Below are 15,381 nucleotides of genomic sequence, written 5' to 3' on the forward strand. Positions count from 1 at the left end.
AAGCAGTGCACGATAGTTCAGAGTGAATTGTTTGTAAACTAGCTGGAAGAGGAAAGGGAAGAAAGAGGAGACCCTTGGTGATGCTTTTCAGGATGGAAAGGGGTGACTTTATAGGAGAAGCCAAAGTTTAGCCCTCTCCCAAAGGGCAAAAGGGGGTCTACATCTGGGGGAAAGAGTGGAGGACATTTTACATGAGGAAACGCTTCATAAAACTGTACAAAACAATACCTAAAACTTCACCAAGTCTCCAAACACTGAATACAACTTAGACTTTTTTTTTTTAAGATTTTGACTGTAAACTGAAGTGCTTTCTTAAAAATAAAACCTTGAATCAAAGTGGGATTTTTGATTTTTGGAAACAACCAAGCCAAAAGAAAACTTGAAAACGAGAGTACCTGCTTTCTAAAATCAGAGGTGTTTTCACTGGATTGGAGTTCATTCGTTCATTCGTTCTTTCTTTAAATGTTTATTTCAAAAAAATTTTTTTTTAACGTTTATTTATTTTTGAGACAGAGAGAGACAGAGCATGAACAGGGGAGGAGCAGAGAGAGAGGGAGACACAGAATCTGAAACAGGTTCCAGGCTCTGAGTGGTCAGCACAGAGCCTGACACGGGGCTCGAACCCACGGACCGTGAGATCATGACCTGAGCCGAAGTCGGACGCTTAACCGACCGAGCCACCCAGGCGCCCCTAAATGTTTATTTATTTTTGAGAGAGAGAGAGAGAGAGAGACAGAGTGTGAGAGGGGAAGGGGTAGATAGAGAGGGAGACAAATCTGAAGTGGGTCCAGGCTTTGAGCTGTCAGCACAGAGCCTGAAGTGGACTCGAACCCATGAACCGTGAGATCATGACCTGAGCTGAAGTTGGACGCTTAACTGACTGAGCCCCCCAGGCGCCCCTGGGTCCCTTCTTTAAAATTCCTGTGATGGAAGAGCTTTTGTTGTGCCTAAGAGTGAGGGACTTTCGTGTATTCCCAGTCTTCTCTGTTCCTTGTGTGGAACAGACACACAAAGACACACAAGAATGGGGAAGCAGCGGGCATCTTTCTACTGTTGGGAAAGCAAAAAAGAACATTCCAAAAAAGCATCCTTATCTTTCAGGTAAGGGTAGCAGGTTTAACACTCATGTTTACTTTTACTCTCTTCTAAACTCCTATTGAAATGACAATAAAAGGATCTTTTAAAAAAGATAATAAGTCCAGGTTGACAAAGAAGAAAGGAAAGAATATAACAGCAGCACCATTTTGGAAGCTAGAAAACAGGTGGATGAGTGGTGAATAACTTCTCAGATTTGACAAAGCCAAAGCTGAAGCTGGCAGGGGTACAAGTTGAGGTACAGTTTGGTTTATACTGCAGACTGAAGACTTCTAAAGAGTTAGGTATTAGTGACTGTAGAGACCTGTGGAAATAAGTGCTACCAAGAAAAAGGAAAAAGAATCGACCAAGATCCATTTGAGAAATAGTTAGCTCCCCTGATCCCTTCTGTATTCTACCATCGGAGCAGAAGACTGTGAATTATTCTCTGCAGAGGGTCAGATGCTTGGATTTTGTAATGGGGGATTTATGCACAGTTGAAAACAGAGATTCTGTACTGAAAATAGGATAATAACTGAGTATTATTACCCCTGTCCTCCACCCCACGAATCTCATACCTAATTTAGTATCCAAAATACTAGCTAGAATCAATCATCTAGGAAGCAGATTGAATAATCTCTCCTGGGGACTCTGACCAGAGTCAGAGTCAAAGACAAAATAACCAAAGGCAAAATAACCCAAGGTGCAGAAATCAGAGAGTTGCCCATGGAAAATGACCTGGCCAGATGACTGTGCATGAAAGGCCATCTTTAATGAACTCCATCTAAACCTTCAGAAGTTCACCGTACCCAGTTGGAACACCTTTCTTAAACATGCGCATACAATAAAAGAGCAAACATCTGAGGAAAATCCCTAACATGAAAGAGAAAGCTAAACTAAAACAAACAGACAAAAACAGCAAACTCTGCAGAAGAAGAAAACCAAGAGGAAATTAAAAACTCAACTCTCAGTTACGAGAAGGTAGAACATTCTATAAATCAAGAGTTGGATGCTGTAAAATATTCATTTAGGAAAAAAGCTCTTAGAAAGTGGAAATATGAAAGCAAAGTTTAAAAACTCAGTCAAAGGATTAGAAGGTAATTTTGATAAAACCTACCAGAAGGTAGAGCAAAAAGTTACAGAATTGGAAAATTTGACAGAGAAAAAATAAGGAAGTTAGAGGACTCGTCCAAGAGGTACACATCTGAATAAAAGGAGTTCTAGAAAAGGAACGGAAGAAAAGGAGAAGAAATCATCTGAGGAAAACTCAAGGTTGATGCCATGCTTTTTCAGCTGGAAAGGGCCCACCTCGTGCCCAGCACTGTAAATGAAGAGGCCTGTCATTGGGAAGTTCTGGAACCCTGGGAATGGAGAAGATACTACAAACTTCAAGAGAAAAAGAAAAAAGGTCACGTATATAATAATAACACGTATATAAGGATCAGACTTCGTAGCAGAAACATGGGAAGCTAGAAGGCATTTTCTGAAGGAACTTGACTTATGTGTAGTTCTTATCTATTTGGGAGATATATTTGAATTGTTAATACATTTTCCTTATATCAAACTAGAAACAATACTTACTTAGAATGTTTTCGTTCTTGAAACTTTTCTGAGATCGTGCTTATCTTTTGTTTTTGAAGGTGCCCAGCTGCTGTTTAGACCATTGTTAAATAAATATGAGAAAGAAACACTAGAAAATCAGAACTTATATCTTGTCGGTGCCTCCAAGATTACATTGTTACTGGGTGCGGAAGCAATGGGGCTGGTAAAAGAGTGTAATGATAACACTATGAGAGCCTTCACATATGGAACCCGATATAACTTCAAAGATTTTGATGGTGAGTCCCAAGATTGTTTCTGTCAGAATCATTTTATCCCACAAGTCAGTTTTTGATCAGTAGATCAGGGGTCAACAAACATTTTCAGTAAAAGGCCAAAGAGTAAATATTTTAGGCCGTGTGGGCCATACGTCCTCTCGCAGTTACTCGACACTATCCTTGTAAAGCAAAAGCAGCCCTCGACTGTAAGAAATGAACGGGTGCAGCTGTGTTCCACTAAAATTTGCTTATAAAATATGGCCCATGGACCTTCCTTTGTGATCCCTGGAATAGATGAACATAAATTAGGGTGACAAATGTAACTTATTACTATTATTCTGTTCTAATTCTTAGAATGGTGTATGTTCACTAGCTTGATAGAGAAAAATGTTATAATGAGAAATGCAGTAGTTCAGTATTCTAGAATTGCCATTTCCTGGTAGAGTACCTCGTTCTGTTCTGGCCTCATAGCCCGTTCCAGAAGAGAGTGGTTTCTGGAAAGAACTGAGAAAGCCAAGGTGGCTGTGAGGTCAGAGTGGGAGTTTGCCTTCAGAATAAACTGGTCCCTTCCAGCGCTTTGGAGTTAGAAGATGTGATTAGGCTTCTTCAGAGTCACTCTGGATTTTTATATCTTTATGCTTTATTAGCATAAATGATAATGGTAAAAAATCACCTCATTTAAGAGGATTCGCTTGTCAAAAAACAGCGCTGTTTTCTTATCAGACTGTCTTCCCCCAATTTTATGGGAGGAATATTCAACTCCAGAAGGGAGCAACCTGGGCTGAAGAGTTTGAAGGAGGAGAATTTGTCATTTAGGCAAACTTCAGTTCCATCCCTAGTTAGGATAGTGTTCGAATTCTGCTCATTGGCCTTAAATGAGATCAAGCAGGTGTCTGCCATTTGGATATTTGCACCCTGTTATATAAGAACTAGGACCGTAGTCCCTCACTCCCTTTAGCTGTGGGCGATTCATTCCGAGACTCTCAGTGGATACCTGAGATAGCAGACAGTACTGGGCCCTGTGTGGGCTGTGTTTTTTCCTATATGTGCATACCTGTGGTAAAGCTTAATTTATGAACCAGACACAGTAAGAGATCAACAACAACAATACTAAAATAGAACAATGGTAATAATCTGCTGTAAGAAAAATGGCGCAAATATGGTCTCTCTCAAAGTACCTTATATTACTGTATGCACTGGTCTTCTTGTGATGATGTGAGATGATTCAGCTCCTGCCTGCTGAGACGACGTGAGGTGAATGAACTAGGCATTGCAATGTGGTATCAGGCTACCATTGACCTTCTGACAATCGGGCAGAAGGAAGGCCATCACCTCTGGACCATGACTGATGCAGGCAACGAACTGCAAAAAGCAAAACCCTGGATAAGGGGGAGCCATCGTACAGTGATTGAAGGATTGTATTGTGTGAAGGCAAAACGGTAATTTACTCTTATAAAAAGGCGCTTTATGTTCTATTTAATTTAGGAGTTTTATACTTTGCTTGTGTTATTTATTTATTGTTTATGTCCTCATTTCTATAACCCCAGGTTATTTGAATCTTATTAATTTTATTTTGGCCGTCATGAGAAAATAACTGGAAATTTTTTGTCCTCATTTAGATGACAATGATGACTTCCTCACGATGGCAGAATGTCAATTCATTATCAAACATGAACTCGAAAATCTTAGAGCCAGAGATGAAAAGATGATCCCTGGTTACCCCCAGGCAAAGCTGTATCCAGGAAAGTCGTTATGTAAGTCACGCTATCAGCCACTTCACGGACACGTGTTCTGATGCGGTTGTTTTTGCTTAGTGGATGAATAACAAGTTAAAGAAGCTTTGTTGTTTTCTTACTGAAAAACATAGAACTTTATAATAACATATTCTCATGAACATGCCTTTTGCCATTAGAGCTTCGTTATATTGTACCTTTAGATCAATATATTTGTTCTGTGTGGTTTGCTACTTATTTACCAAGACCTCGCAGCATTTGGTTTGCTTAAAATTGGGTGTGAACACATACACGTATTACTCAATACAGATTAGCAGAGTTTACATTATGCCCAGATGAGGAGTGAAAATGGGAGCCATTGTCTTTTCCTGGAGCCCTCTTTCCATCTCCTCCCCTTTCAGTGGGTGAGCACATGGGAACAAGGCTTAGGAAGGGTCACCGAGTGACATGATACCTGAATGCAGATCAGCAGCTTGCAATTTTGTGATTTTCTGTCATCCCATTTGAAAGAGAATACTAGTTTGCAGATAAAGTGCTCACTACAGTGTGTAATTCCAAGTCTGCCTCCTCCCCCCACCCCCCAGGGTGGCAAGGCCTCAGAGCATTTTTGCTGCCCAAATATACTTTAAGCATGTAAGCTACTGTGTTCTCTAGTCAGTTTAATACTACCTTCCAGGCTTCACCCAGCGGGACAGATGCCTGGGAAGCAGTCCACGTTCAAATTTTCCCTGTTATCATCAAATATATATTAGGGTTGGTTTGTTCAAACCGAGGTCCAGTCATAGATCACCCATTTTGTATGGTGGTTGTGTCTCTTAACTCTCTTTCTCTTATTGTGATAAAGTGCACATAACATAAAATTTAAAGATTGAAGATAAAAAATTTAAAGATTTTCACTGGTATTAAATATATTTAGAATATTGTACATTGTCCTCACCATGCCTCTCCATAGCTCCTTCCATCTTGTAAAACTGAAACTCTGTATCCATTACACAATCACTCTGCCTTCTCCCCTGGCCCCCTGCCCAAGCAGCCACCTTTCTACTTTCTGTCTTTATGGTTGTGACTACTCAAATGAGTGGAATCATACAGTATTTCTCTCTCTATGACTGGTTTATTTCACTTAGCATTGTCTGCTAGGTTCGTCTGTGTTGTAGCATATGTTGGAATTTCCTTCTTTTTAAAGACTGAATAGTATTCCAGTGTGTGTGTGTGTGTGTGTGTGTGTGTGTGTGTGTGTGTGTGTGTATACACGTGTATGCCACGTTTTGCTTGTTTACTCATCCGTCAGTGGACCCTTGGGTTGTCTCCACCTTTTTTCTATTAGAATAATCCTTTTATGAACATGGGTGTGCAAATATCCCTTCAGGGTCCTGCTTTCAATTATTTTGGGTATATACCCAGAAGTGGAATTTCTGGGTCACATGGTATTCCTATTTTTAATTTTTTGAAGTACCTCTATACTGTTTTCTATAGCAGTTGTGCCCTTTTACATTCCCATCAACAGTACCTAAGGGTTCCAGTCTCTCCACATCCTTCCTCTCCAGCATCTCTAGTCTCCTGATTTGCTCATTTTAGCCACTCTGACCGGCGTGAGGTGGTATCTCAGTGTGGTTTTCATTTGTATTTCCCTGATGAGGAGTGACGTTGAGCATCTTTTCATGTGCCTATTGGCCATCTGGGTGTCTTCTTTGGAGAAGTGTCTATTCATGTCTTCTGCCCATTTCTTCACTGGATAATATGTTTTTTGGGTGTCGAGTTTGATAAATTCTGTATAGATTTTGGATACTAAGCCTTTATCCGATATGCCATTTGCAAATGTCTTCTCCCATTCCATCTGTTGCCTTTTGGTTTTGTTGAATGTTTCCTTTGCTGTACAGAAGCTTTTTATCTTGAGGAGGTCCCAATAGTTCATTTTTGCTTTTTGCTTCCTTTGCCTCTGTAGACACGTCAAGTAAGAAATTGCTGTGGCCGAGGTCAGAGAGGTTTTTTCCTGCTTTCTCCTCTAGGGTTTTGATGGTTTCCGGTCTCACATTCAGGTCCTTTATCTATTTTGAGTTTATTTTTGGGAATAGGGTAAGAAAGTGGTCTAGTTTCATTCTTCTGCGTGTTGCTGTCCAGTTCTCCCAGCACCATTTGTTAAAGAGACTGTGTTTTTTCCATTGGATGTTCTTTCCTGCTTTGTCAAAGATTAGTTGGCCATACTTTTGTGGGTCTAGTTCTGGGGTTTCTATTCTATTCCATTGGTCTATGTGTCTGTTTTTGTGCCAATACCATGCTGTCTTGATGATTACAGCTTTGTAGTAGAGGCTAAAGTCTGGGATTGTGATGCCTCCCGCTTTGGTCTTCTTCTTCAATATTACTTTGGCTATTCGGGGTCTTTTGTGGTTCCATACAAATTTTAGGATTGCTTGTTCTAGCTTCGAGAAGAATGCTGGTGCAATTTTGATTGGGATTGCATTGAATGTGTAGATAGTTTTGGGTAGTATTGACATTTTAACCATATTTATTCTTTCAATCCATGAGCACGGAATGTTTTTCCTTTTCTTTGTATCTTCTTCAATTTCCTTCATAAGCTTTCTATAGTTTTCAGCATACAGATCTTTTACATCTTTGGTTAGGTTTATTCCTAGGTATTTTATGGTTCTTGGTGCAATTGTGAATGGGATCAGTTTCTTTGTCTTTCTGTTGCTTCATTATTAGTGTATAAGAATGCAACTGATTTCTGTACATTGATTTTGTATCCTGCAACTTTGCTGAATTCATGTATCAGTTCTAGCAGACTTTTGGTGGAGTCTATCGGGTTTTCCATATATAATATCATGTCATCTGCAAAAAGTGAAAGCCTGACTTCATCTTTGCTAATTTTGATGCCTTTGATTTCCTTTTGTTGTCTGATTGCTGATGCTAGAACTTCCAATGCTATGTTAAACAACAGCAGTGAGAGTGGACATCCCTGTCGTGTTCCTGATCTCAGGGAAAAAGCTCTCAGTTTTTCCCCGTTGAGGATGATGTTAGCTGTGAGCTTTTCATAAATGGCTTTTATGATGTTTAAGTATGTTCCTTCTATCCCAACTTTCTCAAGGGTTTTTTATTAAGAAAGGATGCTGAATTTTGTCAAATGTTTTTTCTGCATTGATTGACAGGATCATATGGTTATCTTTTCTTTTATTAATGTGATGTATCACGTTGATTAATTTGCAAATATTGAACCAGCCCTGCAGCCCAGGAATGAATCCCACTTGATTGTGGTAAATAATTCTTTTTATATGCTGTTGAATTCGATTTGCTAGTATCTTGTTGAGAATTTTTGCATCCATATTCATCAGGGATATTGGCCTGTAGTTCTGTTTTTGTTTTTGTTTTGTTTTTGTTTTTTTTTTTTTTTTTTGCTGGGTCTCTGTCTGGTTTTGGAATCAAAGTAATGCTGGTTTCATAGAATGAGTCTGGAAGTTTTCCTTCTCTTTCTATTTTTCGGAACAGCTTGAGAAACATAGGTATTATCTCTGCTTTAAATGTCTGGTAGAATTCCCCTGGGATGCCATCTGGGTCCTGGACTCTTATTTGTTGGGAGATGTTTGATAACTGATTCAATTTCTTTGCTGGTTATGGGTCTGTTCAAGCTTTCTATTTCTTCTGTTTGAGTTTTGGAAGTGTGTGGGTGTTCAGGAATTTGTCCATTTCTTCCAGGTTGTCCAATTTGTTGGCATATAATTTTTCATAGTATTCCCTGATAATTGTTTGTATCTCTGAGGGATTGGTTGTAATAATTCCATTTTCATTCATGATTTTATCTATTTGGGTCATCTCCCTTTTCTTTTTGAGAAGCCTGGCTAGAGGTTTGTCAATTTTGTTTATTTTTTCAAAAAACCAACTCTTGGTTTCATTGGTCTGCTCTACTGTTTTTTTAGATTCTATATTGTTTATTTCTGCTCTGATCTTTATTATTTCTCTTCTTCTGCTGGGTTTAGGCTGTCTTTGCTGTTCTGCTTCTAATTCGTTTAGGTGTGGTGTTAGATTTTGTATTTGGGATTTTTCTTGTTTCTTGAGATAGGCCTGGATTGCAATGTATTTTCCTCTCAGGACTGCCTTTGTTGCATCCCAAAACGTTTGGGTTGTTGTATTTTGATTTTCATTTGTTTCCATATATTTTTTAATTTCTTCTCTAATTGCCTGGTTGACCCATTCATTCTTTAGTAGGGTGTTCTTTAACCTCCATGCTTTTGGAGGTTTTCCAGACTTTTTCCTGTGGTTGATTTCAAGCTTCATAGCATTGTGGTCTGAAAGTGTGCACGGTATGATCTCAATTCTCTTACACTCATGAAGGGCTATTTTGTGACCCAGTATGTGATCTATCTTGGAGAATGTTCCATGTGCACTCGAGAAGAAAGTATATTCTGTTGCTTAGGGATGCAGAGTTCTAAATATATCTGTCAAGTCTGCCTGATCCAATGTGTCATTCAGGGCCCTTGTTTCTCTTCTGTTACCTTGTTAGCTCTTCCTGATGGATGGGCCCTGTAATTACTATATAATGCCCTTCTTCCTCTCTTGTTACAGCCTTTAATTTAAAGTCTAGTTTGTCTGATATAAGTATGGCTGTTCCAGCTTTCTTTTGACTTCCAGTAGCATGATAGATAGTTCTCCATCCCCTCACTTTCAATCTGAAGGTGTCCTCAGGTCTAAAAGAGTCTCTTGTAGACAGCAAATAGATGGGTCTTGGTTTTTTTTTTTTTTTTTTTTAATCCATTCTGATACCCTGTGTCTTTTGGTTGGAGCATTTAGTCCATTTACATTCAGTGTTATTATGGAAAGATACGAGTTTAGAGTCATTGTGGTATCTGTAGGTTTCATGCTTGTAGTGATGTCTCTGGTACTTTGTGGTCCTTGCAGCATTTCACTTGCAGAATCCCCCTTAGGATCTCTTGTAGGGCTGGTTTAGTGGTGATGAATTCCTTCAGTTTTTGTTTGGGAAAACCTTTATCTCTCTTTTTCTATACTGAATGACAGACTTGCTGGGTAAGGATTCTTGGCTGCATATTTTTTCCGTTCATCACATTGAAGATTTCCTGTCATTCCTTTCTGGCCAAGTTTCAGTAGATGGGTTTGCTACTACCCTTATGTATCTACCTTTGAATGATAAGGCTTGTTTATCCCTAGCTGCTTTCATAATTCTCTCTTTATCCTTGTATTTTGCCTATTTCACTATATGTTGTGCAGAAGATTGATTCAAGTTACATCTGAAGGGAGTTCTCTGTGCCTCTTGGATTTCAGTGCCTGTTTCCTCCCCCAGATCAGGGAAGTTCTTAGCTATGAATTGTTCAAGTACACCTTCAGCCCCTTTCTCTGTCGTCGTCGTCTTGTTGTTGTTGTTGTTGTTGTTCTTCTTCTTCTTCTTGTTCTTCTTCTTCTCTCCTTCTTCTCCTCCTCCTCTTCCTCTTTCTTCTTTTTCTCCTTCTCCTCCTTATCCTCCTCCTCTTCCTCCTCCTTCTTCTTCTGGAATTCCTATGATGTGGATATTGCTCTGTTTGTGTCACTTAGTTCTCTAATTCTCCCCTCATACTCCTGGATTTTTCTATCCTTTTTCTCAGCTTCCTCTTTTTCCCTAATTTTATCTTTTAACTCACCTATTCTCTCCTCTGCCTCTTCAATCTGCACTGTGGCCGCCTCTTTTTTGCACCTCATTTATAGCATTTTTAAATTCATCCTATTTTTTTTAGACCCATGATGTCTCTAGCAGTAGATTCTCTGCTGTCCTCTATGCCTTTTTCAAGCCCAGCAATTAATTTTATCATTATTATTCTAAATTCTTGTTCCGTTACATTGCTTGAATCGGTTTTGATCAATTTGCTAGCTGTCGCTAATTCCTGGAATTTCTTTTGAGGAGAATTCTTCCGTTTCGTCATTTCGGCTGATTTTCTGTCCCTTGTGCATTTTGAAAGCTTGTTGTGTGCTTTGCACTGGCGAGCTATATTAAAGGAGGGTCATACCCTGTCCAGGGCCTGGCCCTTCTGGAGGTGTTTTTCCGGAGATTGTTACTTGCTCTCTGTTGTTGTGACTTTGGTTATTTTATTACCCTATTTTTAGTGATATTTTGGACCGTCCACCAGGTGTGCTTCGATTTGTTCCTTGGAGTAGCTCTGGAAAGGAAAACAAACAGGAGAGAGAAACACACAAACAAACAAATAACACAAATAAACAAAAACAAAAAAGTAAAGACTAAAGAAGAGGGTGGAGACGGTGCTGATGGAAGAGCACACCCAAAGAGAGAAAAAATACACCTTGATTATGCAGAGAGACTAAAAGGCTTAATCCAGAGAGAGAGAAAGGAAAATAAAGAAGGGGGCGGGGAAAACCTAACGAAGATTAAGTTACCCAGACAGAGAAACTATGTGGCTTAATTATTCCAAGAGAGAGAAAGGAGCGTAAAGAAGGAGGTGTAGACCGTGTATCGTGTATCGAGACAATGGATTAAACATGCCTGTTCAGAGAGACCAGTGAGCAGAGTAACCAGCCTAAGGGATGGAAGAGATAAGGAGGAGAAAGGGGGGGGGAGGGGGAGGAGGAGGATATGTCTTTATATGCAGAATTGACCTAGAGTTAATCCAGGCAATGCTGCAGACCTTGTTGGGAATAGCTGTCTGCAGAGTCTAGGGCCCCTCCGGTGGATACGCAGGTACCCAGTGCAAAGGGGCGTGGTTTGGCGTAATCTGGAACCACCCCCACTACTGCGTGGGGGGGGGGGCCCTGAGGCCCCGCCTTGGTGGGGTTGAGGGGCGAATGGTGATCCCCCAGTCTCTTCTCCACCCAGCCGGACCCGGAGGACTCCGTTTGAGTCGTCCTCACTGTGTCCCGAGCGCAGACGGGGCGGTCCTTCTCTCTCCGCCGACTCCCCTGGCCCTGCGCTTGGCTAGGATTCAGATCCTGCTCCCTGCGCTCTGGCGCTGGGGAACCGCCGCTCAGGGTGGCGATGTGTGGTCCCGGTGGCTTTGTCTGTGCCGCTGCACTTCAGGGAGGACAGCCTTCTCCTACTGCAGACTAAGCCACTGCCCTTGCCTCGAGCCCCGGGGTGGTGGTTGCAGGCAGGTTCCGCACTGGCACGCAGCCCTCCAGGGAGGGAACCACCTCCTCCAACTGCGGACCGAGCCCCTAACCTGCCACCGCACCCAGGCCTGGCTCCCCTCTTCCCTAGGTGCCCCGGGGAGCTGGCCCCAGTCTGGAGATAGCCCCGCAGTTAGGGTTCGATCCCTCTCAGTCTCAGCCGCAGGGTCCGGGGTCTTTCTCCTGTCCAGATCCGGTTGGACACTTCCCCAGCCGCCCTTTCTCTTCTCTTTGTCTCTCTGCAGAAGGGGGTCCCTCCCCTCCGCGTCCAAAGGCCTTTTTTTAAATCTCCCCCAGTTGGCAGTCGCCCACCTATCTTTTTTCCAGCTTTCCCATTTTCTTCCCAGTAGATTCAGCCTTTTCTGCCCGGGCTCTGGCGTTCAGTCCTTTGGCTTCTACACTTCTTTGTTTGAGAGACTTGGGAAGTATGGATTCCCCCGACTTCTCCGCCATGTTGGCCCCTGAGCATCATTTTTAAAAATATTTATTTTATTTTGAGAGAGAGAAAGAGAGGAAGAGAGAGAATTCCAAGCAGGCCCTGTCCATGAGCAGGGCATGATCTCACTAACTTTGAGATCATGATCTGAGCTGAAATCAAGAGTTGGATGCTTAACTGACTAAGCCACCCAAGCACTCTGAGCATATTTTCATGTTCCTGTTGGCCATTTGGATGTCTTCTTTGGAAAAATGTGTATTCATGTCTTCTGCCCACTTCTTAACTGAAATTTTTGGGGTTTTTTTGGGGGGGGGTTGAGTTTGATAAGTTCTTATAGATTTTGGATACTAACCCTTTATCCAGTATGTTGTTTGGAAATATTTTCTCCCATTCCATAGGTTGTCTTTTAGTTTTGTTAATTGTTTGCTTTGCTGTACAGAAGCTTTTTATTTTGATGAGGTCCCAGTAGTTCATTTTTGCTTTTGTTTCCCTTGCCTCCAGTGACGTGTCTAGTAAGAAGTTGCTACAGCCAGTGTCCAAGAAGTTGTTGCCTGCTTTCTCCTCGAGGATTTTGATGGCTTCCAGTCTCACATTCAGGGCTTTCATCCATTTTGAGTTTATTTTTGTGTATGGTCCAGGTTCATTCTTCTACATGTCGCTGTCCAGTTTTCCCAGCACCACTTGCTGAAGAGACAGTCTTTTTTCCATCTGATATTCTTTCCTGCTTTGTCGAAGGTTAGTTGGCCCTATGTTTGTGGACCCATTTCTAGGTTCTCTATTCTGTTCCACTGATCTGAGTGTCTGTTTTTGTGCCAGTAACATACTGTGTTGATGATTACAGCTTTGTAATATATAATACAGCTTGAAGTCTGGAATTATGATACCTCCCATTTTCCTTTTATTTTTCAGGATTTCTTTGTTAGAGATATTTTGTGGTTCCATACAAATTTTAGGATTGTTTGTTCTAGTTCTGTAAAAAATGCTGGTGTTATTTTTATAGGGATTGTAGATTGAGTGTGTAGATTGCTCTCAGTAGTAAAGACATTTTAACGATGTTTGTTCTTCCAACCCATGAGCATGTGATGTTTTTTTATTTCTTTGTGTCCTGTTCAGTTTCTTTCATATGTGTTCTATAGTTTTCAGAGTACAGATCTTTTACCTCTTTGGTTAGGTTTATTCCTAGGCATCTTGTGGTTTTGGTACAGATGTAAATTGGATCGAATCCTTGATTTCTCTTTCTGCCGCTTCATTGTTGATGTAGAGAAATGCAGCAAATTTCTGTACATTGATTTTGTATCCTGCAACTTTGCTGAATTCATGTATAAGTTCTAGCAATTTTTTGGTGGTGGAGTCTTTCAGGGTTTCTTTTTTTTTTAATGTTTATTTATTTATTTAAAGAGAGAAAATGTATGAAAGTGGGGTGAGGGGCAGAGAGAGAATCCCAAATAGGCTCCATGCTGTTTTCACAGAGCCCAGTGTGGGGCTCAAACTCATGAACCATGAGATTATGACCTGAGCCCACAGCAAGAGTTAGCTCGTTAACCCGGTAAGCCACCTAGGTTCCCCTTTCAGGTTTTCTACATAGAGTATCATATCATCTGTGAATGGTGGATGTTTGACTTCTTCCTTGCCTGTTTTGATGCTTTTTATTTCTTTTTATTGTCTGATTGCTGAGGCTAGGGCCTCTAGTACTAAGTTTAATAACAGTGGTAAGAGTGTACATCCCTGTCTTGTTCCTGACCTCAGAGGAAAAGCTCTCAATTTTTCCCCATTGAGGATATTAGCTGTGGGTCTTTCTTATATGGCCGTTATAATTTTGAGGTATATTCATTCTATCCCTAGTTTGTTGAGGGTTTTTATCAAGAATGGATGCTGTACTTTGTCAAATGCTTTTTCTGCATCTATTGAGAGGATCATATGGTCCTTATCCTTTCTTTTATAAACGTGGTGTATCACATTGATTTGTGAATATCGAATCACCCTTGCACCCTAAGAATAAATCCAACTTGATCGTGGAGTATGATTCTTTTAATGTACTGTTGGATTTGATTTGCTCCTATTTTGTTGAGAATTTTTGCCTCCAGGTTCATTCAGGATATTGGCCTATAATTTGCTGGGTCTTTGTCAGATTTTGGAATCAAGGTGATGCTGGCCTCATAGAATGAATTTGGAAGCTTTCCTTCCGTTTCTATTTTTTGGAACAGCTTGATAAGAATAGGTATTAACTCTTCTTTAAATGTCTGGTAGAATTCCCCTGGGAAGCCATCTGGCTCTGGATTTTCATCTGTGGGGAGATTTTTGATGACTGATTTAATTTCTTTGCTGGTTATGGGTCTGTTCAGATTTTCTGTTTCTTCCTGTTTCAGTTTTGGTAGTTTGTGTGTTTCTAGGAATTTGTCAATTTCTTCCAGATTGCCCAGTTTGTTGGCGTATAAGTTTTAATAATACTCTCTTATAATTGTTTGTATTTTTCTGGTGCTGGTTGTGATCTCTCCTCTTTCATTTGTGATTTTATTTGTTTTGGCCCTTTCTCTTTTATCTTTGATAAGTTTGGCTGGGGGTTTATCCGTTTTATTGATACTTTCCAAGAACTAGCTCTTAGTTTTGTTGCTCTGGTCTCTTGGGTTTTTTTGTTTGTTTGGTTTCCATATTGTTTATTCCTGCTCTAATCTTTATTATTTCCCTTCTTCTGCTGGCTTTACCCTTTAATTGTTGTTCCTTTTCTACCTCCTTTAGGTGTGCTTTAGGTTTTTTATGTGAGATGTGTCTTGAAGTAGACCTGTATTGCAATATACTTCCCTCTTAGGACCGCCTTTGCTGCATCCTAAAGGTTTTGGACGGTTGTGTTTTCACTTTCATTTGCTTCCATGCATTTTTTAATTTCTTCTTTAATTTCCTGGTTAACCCGTTCATTCTTTAGTAGGATTTTCTTTAATCTCCATGTATTTGCGCTCTCTCCAAATTTCTTCTTACCTTTGAATTCAAGTTGCATAACGTTGGGGTCTTAAGTTATACATGATACTATGATCTCAGTCTTTTTTATACTTGTTGAGGGCTGATTTGTGACCCAGTATCTGACCTATTCTGGTGAGTGTTCCATGTACACTTGAAGAGAACATGTAGTTCACTGCTTTAGGATGAAATGTTCTGAATATATCTATGAAGTCCATCTGGTCAGTGTGTCATTCAAAGCCATTGTTTCCTTGTTGATTTCCTCCTTAGA

The 15,381-nt window shown here is 40.5% G+C and overlaps 1 protein-coding gene across 6 annotated transcripts in view; it reads left to right on the top strand.

The window, feature by feature from the left end:
* The window catches only part of ANO10 (anoctamin 10), a 270,273-nt gene that overhangs the window by 60,836 nt on the left and 194,056 nt on the right, over positions 1-15,381 (top strand). For all 6 annotated transcript variants that reach the window (XM_047875024.1, XM_047875022.1, XM_047875021.1 and 3 more), the window contains 2 exons: positions 2,715-2,912; positions 4,511-4,645. In XM_047875024.1, coding sequence (XP_047730980.1) covers positions 2,715-2,912; positions 4,511-4,645 — 333 coding nt within the window. The remainder of the gene's footprint in view (positions 1-2,714; positions 2,913-4,510; positions 4,646-15,381) is intronic.

The sequence above is a fragment of the Prionailurus viverrinus genome, chromosome C2 (genome assembly GCF_022837055.1).
Source record: "Prionailurus viverrinus isolate Anna chromosome C2, UM_Priviv_1.0, whole genome shotgun sequence".
Classification (NCBI taxonomy): Eukaryota; Metazoa; Chordata; class Mammalia; order Carnivora; family Felidae; genus Prionailurus; species Prionailurus viverrinus.